We start from the raw sequence: 17,820 nt of genomic DNA on the forward strand, positions 1-17,820 counted from the left end.
TTGCTGCTCCAGGCTGGCAGGCAGATCATACTCCCACAGCACTGCTGACAACCAGGGAAAGCAGCCTGGGCAGGCATCTTCCTTGACAGATGTTTTCACGCAGCCATCCACACCTATCTCAGGACTTTGGGGATTTGCAATAAATTTACCCATAGCATGGGAGTAATGGGAGTAGGCCTAAGAAGTGGTGGTCACCACCAGCAGTGGTTGGTTATTGTACAGGAAAGCAGCAGCGCTCAGCCCTTCTCCCTTTCCCTCTACATCTGCCCCAGCTTTATTGTCTCCCTGCCTCTATTTCCCTGACAGCATTTTGCCTCTCTCACCTGGGTGAATTCAAAACCTCCCACAAGCAGGAAAGAATAACTTGCGTGATGAGGGTCTGAACTTAGCCTGTGCCTTTGTGCCTGTCTGACTTGCCAATAGTCATCCCAGAAAACCAACAGTATAAAGGAATGGGTGTTTTTATTCCCCCATCATTGCTGAGGCTGTTGAAGTCTTAGTTGCCCCAGGCAGGGTGGCTGGTCTCTGATGGATGTGCTACAGTGCATAGCTGCCATGCAGGTAACCACCATATAGAAACACGAACCTGAAACTAATGGGAAGGCAGCTGCATCTCTTCTGGGATTCCTGAGGAAAGGGCTGATGCTCTGCTCTGTGCTGGGATGATAAAGTGCACCTCTCAAGTGCACTGTGGATCCTGCTAGCCTGTTATGAAGACCAGCTGAAAAGTCAGTCCAGTAGATGCCTCAGCAGATACCCTATCACCCACCAAGATGTTCGACTTCCCAGTAAGCAAACATGGATGAGTTGAGTCATTAAGCAGGTTCCTTGCTGAAAGAAACCAGAAATTTTGTCTAAAACCAGAAACAGGCATGATCTGAAGTCAGCCCCAGACAATGTGCCTTGACTGTGTATACAGACGATTTTGTGGCTATCAGAGAGAAGAAGAGCTGAGGTCAAAAACTGTCACTGTAATCCCCACCCACAACACACTAAGCTCTGCTTCCAGTGGGGCATTCTCCCCACAGACTTAGGGGGACATAACTGGAAAGCAACACAGAGCATGTGACTAGCCATGGAAAAGGGGCTGCTCAGCAGCTGTCCCTCTACAGAAACTGCACGGCAAATGCAAGGTGAATTCCCACCAAGCTGACACCAGTGCCACTGGCTGAAAAGGCAGCAGTCCTCCTTGCTGTGTGCACTGTGGTCAGAAACGGTGCGGCAGGTTTTAATAAGAGGTTTGTGCTTCTGAGTGTAGCTATGTCTCTGCAGGCTTGAGAAAAAGAGGCAGCACGGGCACACTTCAAAAGGACGTGCTGCACAGAGCACAGGCTCTTTGCAGAGCATTGGGTGCGAGACAAGGAAGGACAGGGGAGAAGGAGAAGCTGAAGCAAAGGGGGCAGCGGTGGGGAATTGCAAGACCAGATACTCAGAAAAGCTCTGGAAAAGCACAGCCCCTGAAGACAGTGGTGGAGTGGCTGCTCCCCTGACGGGATGCTGTGTGGAGTCTGAACTAAGCACAGAGGTTTTCTGAAAGAGCTTACAGAGGACGTAATTGTGACGGGTGCAGTGCTTTGGAAATCTGGGCCTTCTTAACCAGAAGGAAAGGAATTCTCCAATTAGCTCCTCTTCCTTCAAAGGCAAGAATACAGCAGTTATAAAACACCAGAAACTATCACCTATTATTACAAAACACAGCTAAGCACATCATTACCACTACACAAATGTGCAAGTCTCACTATTCACTAGTGCTCAAATTGCATGACAAATTGAGAAACCACAGATTTAACTGTAAGTCTGTCCAGAAGTAGTGTCCTGTTTCACTGAGAAATTATGATGAGGCTTCGTGGCGTTTTCCCTGAGACTTTTCAGTTTTAGACAGAGGGGGAAAAAGGAGGGAGCTTGAGGAGGCACGTGGTGTCTTGTCAGAGTATCTATAAGTCCAGCAGTGAAGGCAACCATATGGGCTGCAAGTCAAGCGCTCTGCCTGAATTCATGCCCCCGGGACAAAGCTATCATCACTCGCTTCCCCTGGCCCACTGAAGACTTCATTATATATTCAAAATAAAAGAGAAGTTAAAGTTCAAACCAGTTCATCCTCTAGAGAATGGTCTTACCACAGAAGTACTGCTTAACCAAAGGGCAAGATGGAGAATTAACTGAAAGGCAGAAGGACAGCACCCTGTACCTGCATTTGTCTCTAAATTTCTTTTTATAATTGCTTGAAATATTTAAGGAGGAACAAGGCCCCAGAAGAAGCTGGAGATCAGTACTGTAGTTGTAGGCCACATGCAGACATGCAAAGGAAACAGTCAGGAGGAAAGGAAAAAGGAAAAAGAAACTTTTGCAGAAAACTGGAAGCCTGAGATGGGATTTCATAGGTAGTGTAAGCCAGTCTGACTGCAGGCTGCTGCTCAGTATGGTGGTGTGGCCATGGCCACTTTCCCACAGATAGCCCCACTGGCCCAGCATGATCCTGCATGCAGGCACAAGGCCACTGAGGGTTAAAGATGCAGGAGATGACTCTGCAGAGCTGCCTCCTGATTCTCCTGATTATTTCACCGTAATCCTACAGTGAAATCCCAGCCCCACTTCTCTTCCTGCCACAGCACCACCTCTTTCCCTTCGGCTGCACTTTTGTTGCTCCCCCCTGCTCCAGCTCCACCTTCCTGAGGCATCCTGCCATCCTGAGCCACGGTGTTGCCTGTTCAACACACACCAATTAAGAAAGAAAAAAAAGGCTGCTATTGATCGAAAGCCAAACTCTGTTCTCAGCTGGGCAAATCTTAATTCAGCATCACTGCTGTGCCTGCAATAGCGTTGCTCTGGATTAGGAAGCAAACGCGATATTGCAATTCCCTGGGCTGAGGGCAGTGTGCGGAGGAGGGGTCAGGCACACCACTCTCATACATCCCATAACCACAGGAAACCTCCGCAGAATAGCCAACACAGAAATAAGGCAGTTGGAGTAACGAGGGAGGGCAGAACTGAGGATACGCTGTGCGGGGTCATGCCGAAGGTCTGCCTGTTGCAATGACTCGTCTCGGACAGCTTGGAGAGAGAGAGGATAACCCAGCAAACTGAAACTAATGCTCCCCCCACATGCATCCTCCCACTCTCCACTTGCGGGCTAAAGGACTTCCCAGGCTGCAGGCTCTATCCACAGTTTCACGTTCGTTAGACCTCGAGGGAATCTGGAATCTGTTTCCTTGAATCTAATTTTTTTTTTTTTAATCCCTCATTTTCTGCTTTTCTTTGTCATTCTTTTGGTTTGGAAAAAACAGGCTAATCTCAAGGGGTTTGCTTGCATCACCAGAACTCAATTCCCTGCTTTACAGCAGAATAGCTCAATTCCTAATTGCCTGTTTTCAATACAAATATTTCAATTGCTTAAAGAACCCTGCTCTGCTCCGGCTCTCTCTCACAATGGAGGAATGAGTTGCTCAGATCCGCACAGGTGGGGAGCCCACAAATGTGAGAGCAAAGCCCTGTGGGAGGACGGACTGGTGTCCAACAACCAGCAGAAACAGAAACCAGCTCAGATTTTACCTGCAACTGATTTCTTTGTGTGGCTCAGTGCTAAAAAACAATGACAGTTGCAAACAAAGGAGGTAAATACAAAGGAGGTAAACAAGGGAGGGAGCCCCGACTACCCTGAGCCTTTGAGAGGCAGTTTCTTTGAGGTCTTGAAACCTCCCACTTGGACCATACAGTACAAGCTGAAGTTTTCAAAGAGGCACAAGTGTTACCAACTATTTCCCCGTGGCCACCACAGCCATATAATCCTGCTAGCTGACTCCCCACAGCACGACAAACAGGGAAGCAGACCATCATGGGAGCGCCGCCTTCTCCTCAACCCAGGACGTGTGCGTTCTCCTTTCAACCACCAGCCCTTTCCAAAAGCAACAGAGCCCTGAGATACTATGCAAATAAACCCTCCTCATCTAAAGCCTGTGCTGAAAGACAGATGTAATAAATGGTGACGCACTGCAGCTTCCTCGGCCCAGAGATGAACTCGAGGTCAGATGCAATCAGCTGAGTAGGCAAGGGCTGAGACAATGGCAGCCTGGAGATGCTGCTCCCGTTCAATTACACTGATTGCACGCGCACGCTCAAAAATAAGGTGAATTGATTTTGATTTTCATCAAGGAGAAATACTGAATAGGATCCAAGGGCCTTGTGGCCCCTGGGAAATACTGAAGCTGTGAACTCCGCCACGAACAGCTGGCAAGCGGCTTTGACTCATGCCAGAGAACAGCCCCGCGGTGACAGACCTGCAGGTAGCACAGGACAGCACTATCCCTCATTGCCACACATTTCACGTAACTTGCTTTATTAAAGCAGCTCGTGTGACAATCCACATTTCTTCCTTTTTTTTTTTTTTTTTTTTAATTTGATAGGTTTTTCTTCATTTTTCCCCTGTGCTATTAGAGTTAAGTTTTTAGGTTAACTTCAGACTATTGTCTGGTTTCTTGCCTCAATAAAATCTGCCTTTTTCTCCACTCCAACTACAGACAAGCCAAGGCTGGTGCAGTAGCAACTCCAGCTTGGCTTGTCTGTCTGGAAAGATGCTAACTTCAACATGATTTTTTTTAAAGGGTACATTTTGGCTTAGTTGGTTCCTGAGTTCAAAATTCCTTAACATTGATGTTAATTCCTGGAAATTTCTGGAAATCAAATAAAATGTCAATAAACAAGTAATCACCAGAAGCAGTGCAGAATCATGGTAGGCACTCTGTTGCCGAAAGAAGGTTACATTTGCTTCCAGAAGGGACAGAGGAAGAGAGGAAAAAACGTGAGCAAGCCCTTTTGCAAAATTACTGAATCAAACAATGAATCCCTTTTCCCAGCAAACATGCATTGACTCAAACTGTGTAATTTTCACTAATGCTTTTCAGATGCTAAGTGCAGTAGCACGGTTCCCTGAGTCTCTGTTAGGGGAACAAGTTATTCCCCTTTATCCAGTTTACATTCAAGCAGCCTCTTTCTGTGGCTTCTGTTCAAGGACTTCTTTTAGACCATACTCTTCCCTTCCCCTGACAGCAGACATAGGACGCAAATACCCAGGAGTCCATGCCCTGATGCTATGAACAGACTGCGAGGATGCAGAGGAAACCCATGTTGGCTATTTCAGACAGTCCTTTCACCGTGGATCCTCCTACAAGTAACACCGGAGGCACTCAGGGATTTCTCTCATGCTGACCCTCAGACCTCCATTAGCCACCTTGCAGCTTTTCCCTCTCTTCTGGTTGCTCCACACACGTCACAGCCCATGTTAAACAGGGGACGGACTCTCCTACAACAGCTCTTGCTCAGCAATCCCTCGCTCCATAAGGTAGCACTATGGTCCCCCAAGAGATGAAGGGTGGGCAGCTATAGGAGCAGTAGTCTGTGACCTCGAAGACATTCAGGAAAGTCTTCAGCAGCTTCACCCTGTGTCCATTTTAGCCTTTTTTAAAGCATAAGTGCTGAAGATCAGGGACTATCAACATTTTTAACAGGCACCATATCAAGTACAAGGGTGTGCTATCCCTGGTGCAGGGCCAAGGCTCTGCTGCATATGTGGTAATCTCTCTCCCCTCACACATACCGTGTTTGAAAGTATAACCAAGGTTACTAAAAGTAAAGTTTCTTTTTACATGTGTATAGTATTATGCATTATGATCAGAACAGAGTGAAATCTTTAGCTTAAACATTAATTGATTAAAAATGTGTATTCGACAGCAGCAAATCATTTCATGACTTCCTCTGTTCCACTCAATTGCTTGTGTGAAGGGAAAGCACCAAACAATGGAAAAATTTGTTCTGAACATTTTTTTAAAGGAGCAATTCGGTTTTAAAAATCTGACATAACTCTTCGAGAAGAATTTCCATTTGACTGATCTTTAGAAAAGCCCAGCTATAGAAAATACTTTGTTCAGTCTAAAATAGAACTTCTCTTCCATTTCTCCAAACTGTGGGTGCAGCGAAAGACAAGTTAATTGCAGAGCTCCTGCTGTATCTGGTACCTCCAGGCCCACCTCCAGTAGTGCTTGAAGTTCCACATGCGAAATCTCTGTTACAAATTGCACCCATTTCAACGGATGTAGACTGAGGGCCTGGGGATGAAAGTACAGCCTGGAGCAGTCCCCATCTGATGGGAAATTGCAACTACTGCACAATTAGGAGAAGTGACATTTCAAATGATGTCTTGGTGTTCCTGATCCACCTCCCCCTTCAGGGACTCCCACATCAAATCAGCTCACTTTGCAAGTCAAAATAAGTTGTTTCAGCCTGTCACCACTGCTGTCTGAAAATCAAGCTGCTTTCTCTCTACTTTATACATTACCCCCAGATATGAAGACTCCAAGCTCTGAACGTAATTGGCAATTCTCTTGACAATGTACAAGGTAAAATAGAAGCAGCATGTTGCTCAACTGCTCAATTGGATCTGGAACAATGACAGCAGTTATAATTGCTATCTACCACTTAAATAACCAGATACTATATGACTCAGAAGATGGAGGCTAAGAGATTAACAGGACCAAGATGCCATTTTTGTCACAGGTACATTTCTAGCCAAATTTTTTTAATGATGTCAGAGGGAGCTAATGGTGGAAGCTGAGAAACATACATACACAGGTTAAATTGCCCATGCTGTCAGCCAGATGCAACTACACTCACCCTCTGGGAGATGCATGCAGGTAGGAAACAGTCTCCCTTTGGGAAATTATAGGTATCTTTTTGCCAAGCAGTTTAGGTAGCTTAAACACCTGAGATCGTGTATCCTTACAGTTAGCATTGCAATGGCCTAAATCCAAAGAGTTTATGAATGTTTCTGCATGGGTGAAAAGTGCCCAACTAAAAAACTTCAGGTTTGGGACACTTTGACTCCTAATACTGCAGCCTTCCCTTTTCTTCCCTGGGGACTAACTACCAGAGGCAACTGGATGCAGTGCTGGCCCTTCAAGACATTTGAAATGCAAATACAATTTTATTTACTTCCTCACCCTTGGCTCCAAACATCTGCAGCTCTTTAAATCAAAAGCAAATACTGCTATTTAGCAACCTCTTCTGCCCCTGCTTCAGTCTGCCAGGAGACGGAGGCCATGCTTTGGTGTCACCGTGACGTAGCATGGGTGTTGTGTTAACACTGGAGAACTTCTGGTTGGGCTCCTCAGGCAGATGGTGCCATTGCCTTTCATCTTGCATCTCATCTAGCAGGATAAAGCCTGGCTGCCAAGGAAACAGCTACAGGTGGAAATTTTGATCAAACTGAGAAAAAAAATACTAAAGTTCTTCAGCACCGACATCCTTGGTTTCTGTTCTGGATGAGCCAGTTGAGTTGGCAGTCTCAACTTCTGTCCTGTGAGTACATCGTAGAAGAGCAGCTGGTGATGCTGTCTTAATGTCTATAATAGAAGAAAAGGTTTTTCAAGGTTCATGTTGTGAATCCTGGGCCACGAGCATATGGTTTAATTTTTCACAGGAGAGGTCTGGCAAAGGCAATGACTTTTCATCCTCCTCCTTCCTGAAAAAACTCTGGAAGATTGTTGGAAGTGATTGGTTTCACTCAATTTGGTGGGGTGATGCTGGAAACCGTGTAGTGATTGCAGAAAAAAAAAAAAAAAAAATCTTCAAAAGGGAAGCGCTGGGAAGAAGAGGACCTCTGCAAATTTTTGAAACTGATTCCATGAAAACTTTTATTCATCAGCCTAATCTTCATGGATTCAGCAAAATGGAAGAGTATTCTCCAACACCTGTCTCACCTGACAAACTTTGAGCACTAGTGGCAACAGGTTCTGCTTTTGACAAAGTATGTCTGTCCCTTCACAAGCAAAATAACTATCCTGCTCAAATATCCTGAGAGATGTTCATCCCACACTGTGATGCCTCAAAATTAGAAGTATTTGGGTTTTAAGTTAGTTTGTATGCTTTTGAAAATCCTACACTTCTCTGATGCTCCCAAATGGCAAAAAAAAAAAAAACCCAGGGTGGTTAGTACTTAACATTTTATTTCAATTTATTCATCTTTAAAATGCCCCCGAGTCCTTTCTAATATCCATGTTAGTCTTTTGAGAGTCTAATGCTTAGTTATCATATCTTTGTCTTTCTCAGTCTGGAAATGGTGGCAACTAACTCCTCTCCTTTGCATTTTTTAGTTACTCTTATACTATAACCTCTACTTCAAGATAGATTATCCCCACCTGCTATGACCCTGTAAGCAAAATGCTGGTGTAAAAACCACAGCACCAGCTGCATTCTCACTGGACACTGATTTGAACAAAGGCTGCCAGAGGAGAAGCCCAGACATTCAGGCAGTGGTAGGAGCTGCTTTGGCAGAGAAGAATGATCCCTTCACAGCAGGTCCACAGAGGACACCCAGACATCTGCACCCAGCACCTCCACACCTACCAAGCCATGCAATAAAGCGTCAACCCAGATTGGAAGTGCCCGTACCTCTGCACATGCAATTTCCCTGAGACTTTCAGGCCCTGCTGCAGCAGTAGGTAGTGAGAAGGTCGAGCCTCAGGCGCCATCTCTATCACCACAACACTGCAGTCATAGCCCTGTTGGGTCCAGGATGCAGCTTCTTTTCCATCTGATACTTCAGCGTGTCACATTACTTTTACACCACGGCTGGCGCTTCCTGCCTTTCCATTCAGCCACCCAGATTTAGCAGCTATCCTGGCTCCCTGGGCTAGCCTGCTTCCCTTCTGTGAGCCACAGCTTTCAACATCCATGCCAGCAGCAGCCTCTGCTGTTGCTATGCCAAGGCCACAGCACTGCCAAACTCCAGCATACCCTCATTGCCCTACTTGCATCTGCTGTCCAAATAAATCTCATCTAGTTTTCTTGTCCTGTCTCTACAGTCTCACAGTTGCTGTCTCTACACCTGGGGGATTGCCTGCAAGGAAACGAACTGGTTTACTCCAGCCCAGGGAAGCCAAAGGGCAGCGTGTGGCTAATCCAGTAGCTGCACCAGCAGCAAGTGGTACATAGCAGTGCTATACAGCACAGTCTGGCCATGGAAAGATTCCCTGAAGTAGGTCCTGGGATAAAAGAGCTGAGTATGTGATTCCACCTCCCAATTTAAACATCCATGTGCCAGGCGATGACAACTGCCTATTAAACTGCAACTGGGAATCAGCAGACCAACGTAATTCATCTCATGCTTTGTCCCAGCTACTTTAAAATAGGTATTGCTGAGTTAGTGGCCTGGATTACAGAAATCAGAGATCTTCAAGAGAATGTGACAACTTTTCAGTTTGCACAAAGTCCTCTAGGAACAGATCAAAGTGGGAACACTAGTTCTAGTCAGGTTCACAGGTGGAAACAAACTTTCTATAAAAATGTACCCAATGAAATCACCAATGTTACAGAGATTACCTTCCCTCCACACATCCCACAGAAAACATGCCTCTTTGCAGTGTTGCACTCCCAGTGTTCCCCTTGGGGTCTATTTTCCTGCTTAGCACAGATCTTCCCCAAGGTGAAGGCCTTTATCCCCTGGCCAACAGCCATTCAGTAGCACGGCTATGAAACACCCTGGCTGGCATAACTCACAGTTGGCCTCTTCCATTGTATTTGCCGCAGCTTATCCTCTGGGAGCAGGTTGGGACCAATGGAGCTGAAGTGAGGGGGGAAGGTGGCATCCTCAAAAAGCAGTCCTTGGCTCAGACACAAGGCTCGCAGGTGGTTGAAGTCCTGGTTATTAAATTTCTTCAGGTTCTGGAGGCTTCCTGTTGCCCCTGTTGTTTGCCAGCCCTGCTCCGACATCAGAGTGGAGTCAGGGGCGAGCATTGTGCCCCTTTCCTGTGAAGGGGAGACATGGACCGCTGTTAGTTTCCCGATCCGAAGTGATGCCTTAGGAGTGTATGGGAAAGCAAACATCTCCCCCCACCCAGAGGACTGTGGAGCAGCAGCTTGCAAAGCTGAGGGCAGTTACAGTGACAAAATCCTTATTAGCTGGAAATGCCTGGGGAAAGAGCAGTCGTCAAATCCCAACTGGTTTATCTTAAACCAGTGCTGTCACTGCTACAAATTCAATTTTGAGTCTTCCCTGAGGACAAGAGAGCAAAGCTGTTAGCAAGCCACTGTGTTAGCATTGAGGTACATCTGCAACATAAGCAAGCACAGGGGATGGAGCAGGAGCTGCAGTCACAGGGGAGGAGGGAGGTGGTGTGAGCAGGGAAGCTGCCCAGAGGTAGCCAGGACCCTTCTGGCCATGAATCACACATGTGCCCAGGGCATCTTTCGAGTTACCTATTTCATTTTCACAAGTGAGTGCTTGACGATCACTCCCTGTGAGACCTATGGAAGGCAGAGACTTTCCTTTCTTTGGGATCTGCTCCAAAGACCCCAGACAGATTAGCAGGTGGCTTCCTACCAGCTTACACAGATGCTCCACTAGACTCCCTTAAGCTGCAGTGCATAGAGTAGACTCCCTACAGCTACAGAGATGGGACCAAGCTGCAACATCCAGACCTGGATCCCACCTGCAGTACGTGCTCACATGAGCGTGCACCAAGGTCTGGGGGTTTCGGACTCAGTAGTTCATTTGGAGACCAGTGTTTAAGCAGATCTGAGTTGTAGATTCATATTTAAACTAGACAGTCATGCATGAAATCTGTAGCTATTGCAGTCTGGAGCATGTTTGAACCCCTCTTTAATGTGTCTAAAGGGAAGATGAACTTAGGAAAAGGGAACATTTGACACACTTAGTGAAACATTAGAATGGACCGACTTGCTGGCACAGCTACGGAGTGATACAGGAGATAAAATCTCCTGTTGTGGACTCTGTCCCCTTTACAGACATCAAACAGCACAGCAGGACTCTTGCCATCAAATATCTACTTTTGTTCCAAAGGGAGGCAGTGCCTCGCCCATGGAGACACTGGACTGTGGAGTGAGCTGACTTTTGGGACACAAGAAAGAGAAGGGCACAGGAAGGCATAAAACTTGCATGTTTGGACACGCAATGGCACCTGACTTTTAAAAGAGCTATCTGTTCTGGCTAACCAGAGTAGCAGCTTTCAGGTGCGCTCCCCAGAGCCGCGTGGATGTACAGAGAGACACACACATATGCACCATCTCCTGGGGATCTTCCATCAGCTAAAAAGCTCTGTTGTGAAGTACAGAGTTTAGAGAAACAGCAGGAAGGCTGTCCAGCCTGCCTGGCCTCCTGGTTCCTCCAGCACCTTTTGTCATGCAAAATTATGCGTTGCTGGGTCAAAATATAACTTGAGATCCACACAAGCTTTCACCCTTCATTTGCACCTGCCCTTACAAAAACAAATAATTCCCCTTTTGTTCCTCTCCTTATGAAAAGAGAAGCCCCTGGTGAAGCCCGGCATTAGGGGGGCAGACTTAAGGTCAAGAAGGATCACTGTGATCACCTCCTCTGGCTTCTTGCTTGACAGGTGCTACCGCACTTGATCCAGCGATTCCTACCCTTAGCTCCTGGCTTTCACTTAAATCAGTGATAAATTAGTGGTGGAAAATCCACCACATGCCTTGGGAAGCCACTCCTATGGTTAATTAACTTCACTTAGTTCAGTTCCAATCCACTGGATGCCATAATGTTTTGTTTGTTTGTTTTAGTAGATGAAAGGGCTCTTTTCTTACCAAAGAAACTTATCTGTACATCTGATCTGTTCCCGGTACAGTACAAAGGGAGCAGATGGCTCCAGTGAGAGCAAAGCCTCAGATTTTTATTGTGATTCGTTCACACGTGTGAAAAACCCAGACCAGACACACTGAAGATGTGATACAGCCTCCCCACACATACACACTTTTCACTTAGTATCATCACTTTTATTGGTGCTTCAAGTCACTTGGCCTCCTGGCATTGTAACAACAGACTAGAGAAATAAGGAGTTTTGCACCTCCTTTTTTTAATTAAAGCCCCTCAGAAAAATCAGATGGAATTCAGAAATCACCCTTGGCCAACAAGAAGAGAGAACATTCCCCTTGGGCTTGCATTTTTTAATACAATGGAAATAAATCTCATGTAATGTACCATAGCACGACAAGGGAATGGCTTCTTCTTAACAAATACTCATTTGAAACTGTGCCCAGGCCCCATGCATGCTAAGATCTATTTCTTGCAACAGTGTTCCAGCAAAACTGATTACAAATTCCAGAACTCAAATTAAAACTAACAGAGCTTGAAGGCTGGGTCTGACACGCGTTCCCTCTCTTCTGACAGAGAACAAGAGTTTTTAGCATGTGTGTGTGTGTGTTTAATTACGTTGTTCAACATATCCGGAATAAATTAACAACCAGACTGAAGAAAATAATACACTTAACTACTTTTTCCTTGCGGGAATAACTTAATCAGCATTGTATCTGGGGGCATATACACACAGATACACGAGCTCTACATCCGTCCATGCCACTGCCCAGTCAGTCCATGGGGTCACACACACCTGGCTAGCACTGTCCTGTCCACACCAGCACGCTCTGCTAGCCACCTCTTTCAGAGTAGCATCCTGAGCCCTGGCGACAGGTTACCTCTCACGGGTGCATCAGCAATAGCAGATCACAACAGCTTTTAAAGCAGAATACTGCCTGCCTGGTTGGGGAACTTCTTACCGTTACTGAACTCTGAGGCTGAAAGACTTCAAAGGGACAAAGTTATAATGCAACGGGTCTCAGAGGCGTTGTCCTTGGACTGCTCCCTGCTGTGTGACATGGGGAGAGAGAGGGATTTCAAACACTCACAAGAGCTGGTTCAGACATATTGTGAAACACTGGAGAAAAACAAGAGACCAAATCTCAACTAAGGAAATTACTATTCAGAAGGGGTTAAACATATATTTACTTAGTCCTGGGATCTCCTCCAACACATTTACTGATCTGAAATGGAGAAAGGAATCACACCCAACTTTGCATCTACTGCTCTTTTTTGGTCCCTCTTCCTTCTCAGCAGAGAGATCCTTCCTCTAGCTGTCTGTGTCAGTGGAAGGGCCAAAGGGAGAGGGAAGGAAGGGGAGCAGTGGAAAAGCTATAGAGAGAAGGAGAAAAAGAGATCAGGCGTGACAGTTGGAAGGGATGGGAGGGAAAGAGGAGTCTCTGAGGATATCAGAGCAAAAAGGTTGGTGACCCCCTCAGAAACAAACCTGGGAACCCCAAGCACCCACCATATTCAGCATTAAACAGCTTAAAAGCCAGCGGCAAATGGTGTGTCTCATCTCTCTCCAGCACTCATTCATGAAAGATGTCAAGCAACTATTATAATCAGATACACAATGGTGGCAAATGCTACTGACAGCTAATTACGCTTTGCATAAAGATTTATGTCAGAGTACAGACATAATTTCCTTCAATGGCTTCTGATATTTCTCACTGAGTAGAAAGTGGAAATAGGCAATTAGAAACATGTGTCTACTTCATAGCTGAACTATCCACCTTCTCCTCTCCACCGATTTTCTCAAAACATTTCCATGTTGGCTCAGCTGGGTTTCTGTACTTTAGGAAGAGCGGATGAATTTTCTCAAACACTACAAAGAATACCAGAAAAGACAGAAAGCCAGCAGTCCTTCTTCCCCTGTTTCCTCTCAAACACTCCAAACTATCAATGTACATTTCATCTCACCCATAATATTCAATATACACTACAATAACGCAAGCACTCTTTCCCTCTAAGACCCTGTCATTCATGTATTTGGAACATTGTAAAAACTTCAGGGAGTCGGTTCCAGAATTGTCTTCTAATGAAGGAAGGCATGACTTTATTAGCTCTCCTTGCATTCAGAGAAAAAACACATGAGAAAGTGCTGCTTTTCAGCAGCTTGCCCACACTGACAGAAAACTGCAGAGGCAGAGCTGGGACCTGAACTTGGGCGTCCCAAACCTCAGATGGGCAACAGCTCCTTGTACGTACAATGTGTGAAAGCCTTGAGTACCTCAGAAAATCAAAACCAGAGCCAGGAACTTTGGCAATCCTCCAGGAGATTACTTTCCCAGTGGCATCTTGCATGACCTTCTGCTCCAAACAGTCTCTGAAGTACTCCCTTCTGGCTATTTATTAAGTCAATTTTCTCCTCGTTTTGCATACATAGCATAGGACAGTTCCAGATACCTTTTTTTCTACCTCATTTAACAGCAGCATACAGTAACTATAAAGTCCTCCCCATCTTAGGATCTCCACTCCCACTTGATCCAATTACTTCTGACAACTTACCGTTTTACTATGAGGCTCTTTCTAGGACAGCAAATTCATCTTTTTTTTCCCTCCAGGTAACATTAAGGATGGGGACTAATTTATTCTGCCTCCCCAAAACAAATCCCTTTCAATGTATCTGTTGTGCTTTTCCAGCACTATTACTTGTATTTCACCTGCTTTATCTTGTACTAAGTAAAACAGCAAAGTGGTGTTTTACCTGCAATGCCTCCAGTGTAACTCTCCAACCAGCAACCACGGTGTGACAGACAGGCTGGCAGGATCCCCGGCCTCCTTTATAGGGCAGCTTTCACCACGCCTTAGGTAAACATGACCAAGTTGAAGTCAAGTTCAAGGCCAAAATCAAGCAATCTGACTCAGGCGCGATAGTTTCATACAGATACTATACCACAGAGGTATATATATATACACACACTTCTATTAGCCATCCACAATGAACTGTCTGTCAACCTACTTCGGTTGATAGTTTCTTGTGGCTAACTGTGGCTTCAGTTGCAGTTATTCTAGTAAGAAAATTTGTTTGCACCTCCCACACTTTCACATTATCTGTTTTTCTCCTCACACCACCAGGAAGCACAGCAATCATCCTGCATCCAGGCACAGCCTGGCAGGACTCACCACGAGACAAGTTATCAGAGCTGTGTGTCATTCTTTCTTCAACAGTAAAAGCAGAAGATACTTTTAGACCAATAACTGTTCACATTTATACCGGGCTTTTTACTTAAATTCCACATCAGTTCACTCACTCAGGAAGTCCATTTCCTCCAGGGCTGCCTGAGGAAGTAAGAGTTATCCATATATTTAGGAGACCTAGGGGGACTGGCCTCTGTTAGCCTAAAGCCCAAAGCTAAAGAATTAAAGAGTATCTAGCAAAAGTATGGGAAGGAGGAGGTTATTTCATTTTTGGGAAACCAAACTGAGATAGCTTAAAGGGGCCCAAAATCCAAGGGAATGGGTGCAGTACATTCTTAGGGACACATTTATTGGCAGAAATCCTAAGTGTATTCCTACAGCCTGTACATGTGCTTTTAAAAAAAAGGCCCTTGGTGTCCTGGTGGATGGCAAGCTGTACAAAAGACAACAATATGCCCTTGTGATAAAGAAAACCAACAGCATCCTGGGCTGCATGAGCTGCAGCATAGCCAGTGGGTCAAGGCAGGGGATCCTTCTCCCTTTGCGCAGCACTTTTGAGACCGTATCAGCAGTACTATGTCCAATTTCGAGCTGTCCAGTCTAAGAGGGACAACACTGAAAGTGCAGCAAGTCCAACAGAAAGCCACCGGGATGGGCAGGGGGCTGGAGTAGACATGTGAGAGAAGAGGCTAACAGCTTAATTGTAGAAATCTAAAGAGACCTAATCGCAGTCTCCCACTAACTAAAAGGCAGTTACAGAGAAGCTAGAGCCAGACTCTCCTTGATGGTGTGCAGCAAATGGCCAAAGGCAATAGGCACAAGAAGCAGCAAGGGAAATTACACCACGGTTGGAGAGAAAAAAAAAATTCATTAGGGTGGTCCAGCCCAGGAACAGATGCAGGGAGAGACCGGAGCATCTCCACCCTTGGAGACATTCAGCTAGATGGGGCTGTGAGCAGCATCACCTAACTTGGAAATCAACCCTGCTTTGAGCTGGAGTGGGACACAAACACCTCCCGAGGTCCCTTCTCGGAGAAATATCGTTATGTTTCTCTGTTTCTGGAGCTGTAGTTCGTGCAGCAGCATCCATGCTGGCTTCAAGCCGTCTGGGCCACATGCAAGTGTAACAAAGCAGTGGCAGCACAGAAGTCCACAGTGGTTGCAAAGGTCACCTGAAGACCTGCCTGGTTAGTGCACTTTAAGCACTCTGCTCAGGCACCACTGCTGTCAATGTCCTACCTAGCGAATGGAAAACCAGCTTGGACTATGGATGCGTGTACACAGCAGGTTAGGTACTTATCCCAAGAAATTACCCTCTCTTTTTCAAGCTACCACAGCTTATTCATGAAGAAAAAAGTTACTCTACAGTGATTGTTTATGAAGTTTAGCTTGAGGCTTAACAGAAAAGCTTACCAATGTGTAGTTCTCTCCTTACGCAGAGTAACAGAATAACCTGGACTTAGATATTTCTTCAGCACAAGACTTTCAACTTGGACCGCAGGCTCTTTGAGGTGGGATGTTAGCAGTTCCGATAGCAGCTGGTCCCTAGGAGCTTGGGGAGATGAGAACATAAAAAGTGCTCATGAAAAAGACAGTTCAGCTTCTTCATCAATGTTTAATTTAGTTCTGTGGGTCTCCAGAATTTTATCTTTAAAAGCTGTGCACTGCATTCTGCCTACTCGTGTTTTAGGACTCTCTTTTCTGCATGAGAACTCAACGTTTAGCAGACTTTAACAGGAAAGGCATCCCTGTAAATTAGAGCAAAACCTGCCCCAGAGAGCAAAACAGGTGCAGTTTTCCTTTAAGAGCCATTTTTCACAACCGCTACATAAATAAAAGCTGATTGCACCAGAAGCAGAGAGCAAAGATTTCCTTCATTGCAGGAAAGGAGCTCTGGGGTGATAAATGCTAACGTTGCTAGCTCATCTGACAGCACGCGTGCTGTTAATCGCCTCCTCTCTGGGGAAACGGCAGGTATATTCCCCTCCAGGTATGGTGATTCATTGTCTGGAACTGATATCTCTGCTTAAATGGTGGATTAACATGATTTAAGAAATATTCATTGCAAAGTTGATTAGAAAGCACCATCACCAACCTGGCAGGAGATTTCAGTTATTGCAGCATGACACCATTTTGAGATTGTCAGCTTTTCTGCAGAAGGCTGTATTGATGTGTCCATTTTCACAGTGGCTCCAAAGAAGGAAACCCAGAAGGCTGAGGGATTTATGCACAGTAATGAGCCTTTGGATTATTTGGTCTCCTAACTGTTCGCGGAATCCTGCAACCAAAAAAAAAAAAGAAAAGAAAAAAAAAAATAGGCATTTGAGTGAAAAGCACAGGGCTGTGCATTGGGAGAGCAGGGGCGTTTTCTGCTAGTGGCACCCTGCGAGATCGTGGCAGATGCAACATTGCCCTGACTTGAGGTTTGCTCCTGCAGAGCAGGGTCATTAATCCACCTCAGGGTAGCTGTGCAGCTTAATCCACTCATGAGCAAAAGATGCTGAGGGATCACTGGAAACTCAAAACTGCTTCTACGCTGTCAGCTACCACCTCAGGGCTGCAAAAAGTGCAAATAAAGGAGCGCCCCTACGCTTAGGACCAACAGCTGCGTTGCGTTCCTTCCTCTGGTCCAGTGGGCGCAGGCACCAAAGGGCAAACACCAAAAAGTGCTGTTGAACCTCTGTTTTCTATGAAGTTAGCATGGCTTGCAAGGTCTCAGCTGGCACCACAGAATTTCATGTATTTGGGGATTTAATGAACCTTTATTCCTTTCTGCTCCAGAACAAAAAATACACCCAAAAATATGACCCAAGTTGGGGATTTTTTTAGAAGAGACTTTAAACTGAATATATTTATCTTCTCTCCTCTTTGTCCAGCTTTCCTGAGGGCAGACTGCTGTTCTGCATAGCCAGCAGCCTCTCTGAAGCAGTGAGGTTTTTATCATCTTTTGGGGGGGGGAGGGCAGAGAAGAGAACAACATAACTTTGCCCAAGTACTGGTGGAAGCTTTGGCATTAAGAA

At 45.6% G+C, this 17,820-nt stretch overlaps 1 protein-coding gene across 1 annotated transcript in view; it reads right to left on the bottom strand.

The window, feature by feature from the left end:
- Nucleotides 1-16,979, bottom strand: part of LOC128907473 (calpain-13-like) — a 51,349-nt gene extending 34,370 nt beyond the window's left edge. The window contains exons 1-2 of the mRNA XM_054196387.1: nucleotides 16,896-16,979; nucleotides 9,547-9,795 (exon numbers count right to left, since the gene is read on the bottom strand). Of these exons, the coding sequence (XP_054052362.1) occupies nucleotides 9,547-9,795; nucleotides 16,896-16,979 (333 nt within the window). The remainder of the gene's footprint in view (nucleotides 1-9,546; nucleotides 9,796-16,895) is intronic.
- Between the last annotated feature and the right edge of the window lie 841 nt (nucleotides 16,980-17,820).

This window comes from Rissa tridactyla, chromosome 3 (assembly GCF_028500815.1).
Source record: "Rissa tridactyla isolate bRisTri1 chromosome 3, bRisTri1.patW.cur.20221130, whole genome shotgun sequence".
Classification (NCBI taxonomy): domain Eukaryota; kingdom Metazoa; phylum Chordata; class Aves; order Charadriiformes; family Laridae; genus Rissa; species Rissa tridactyla.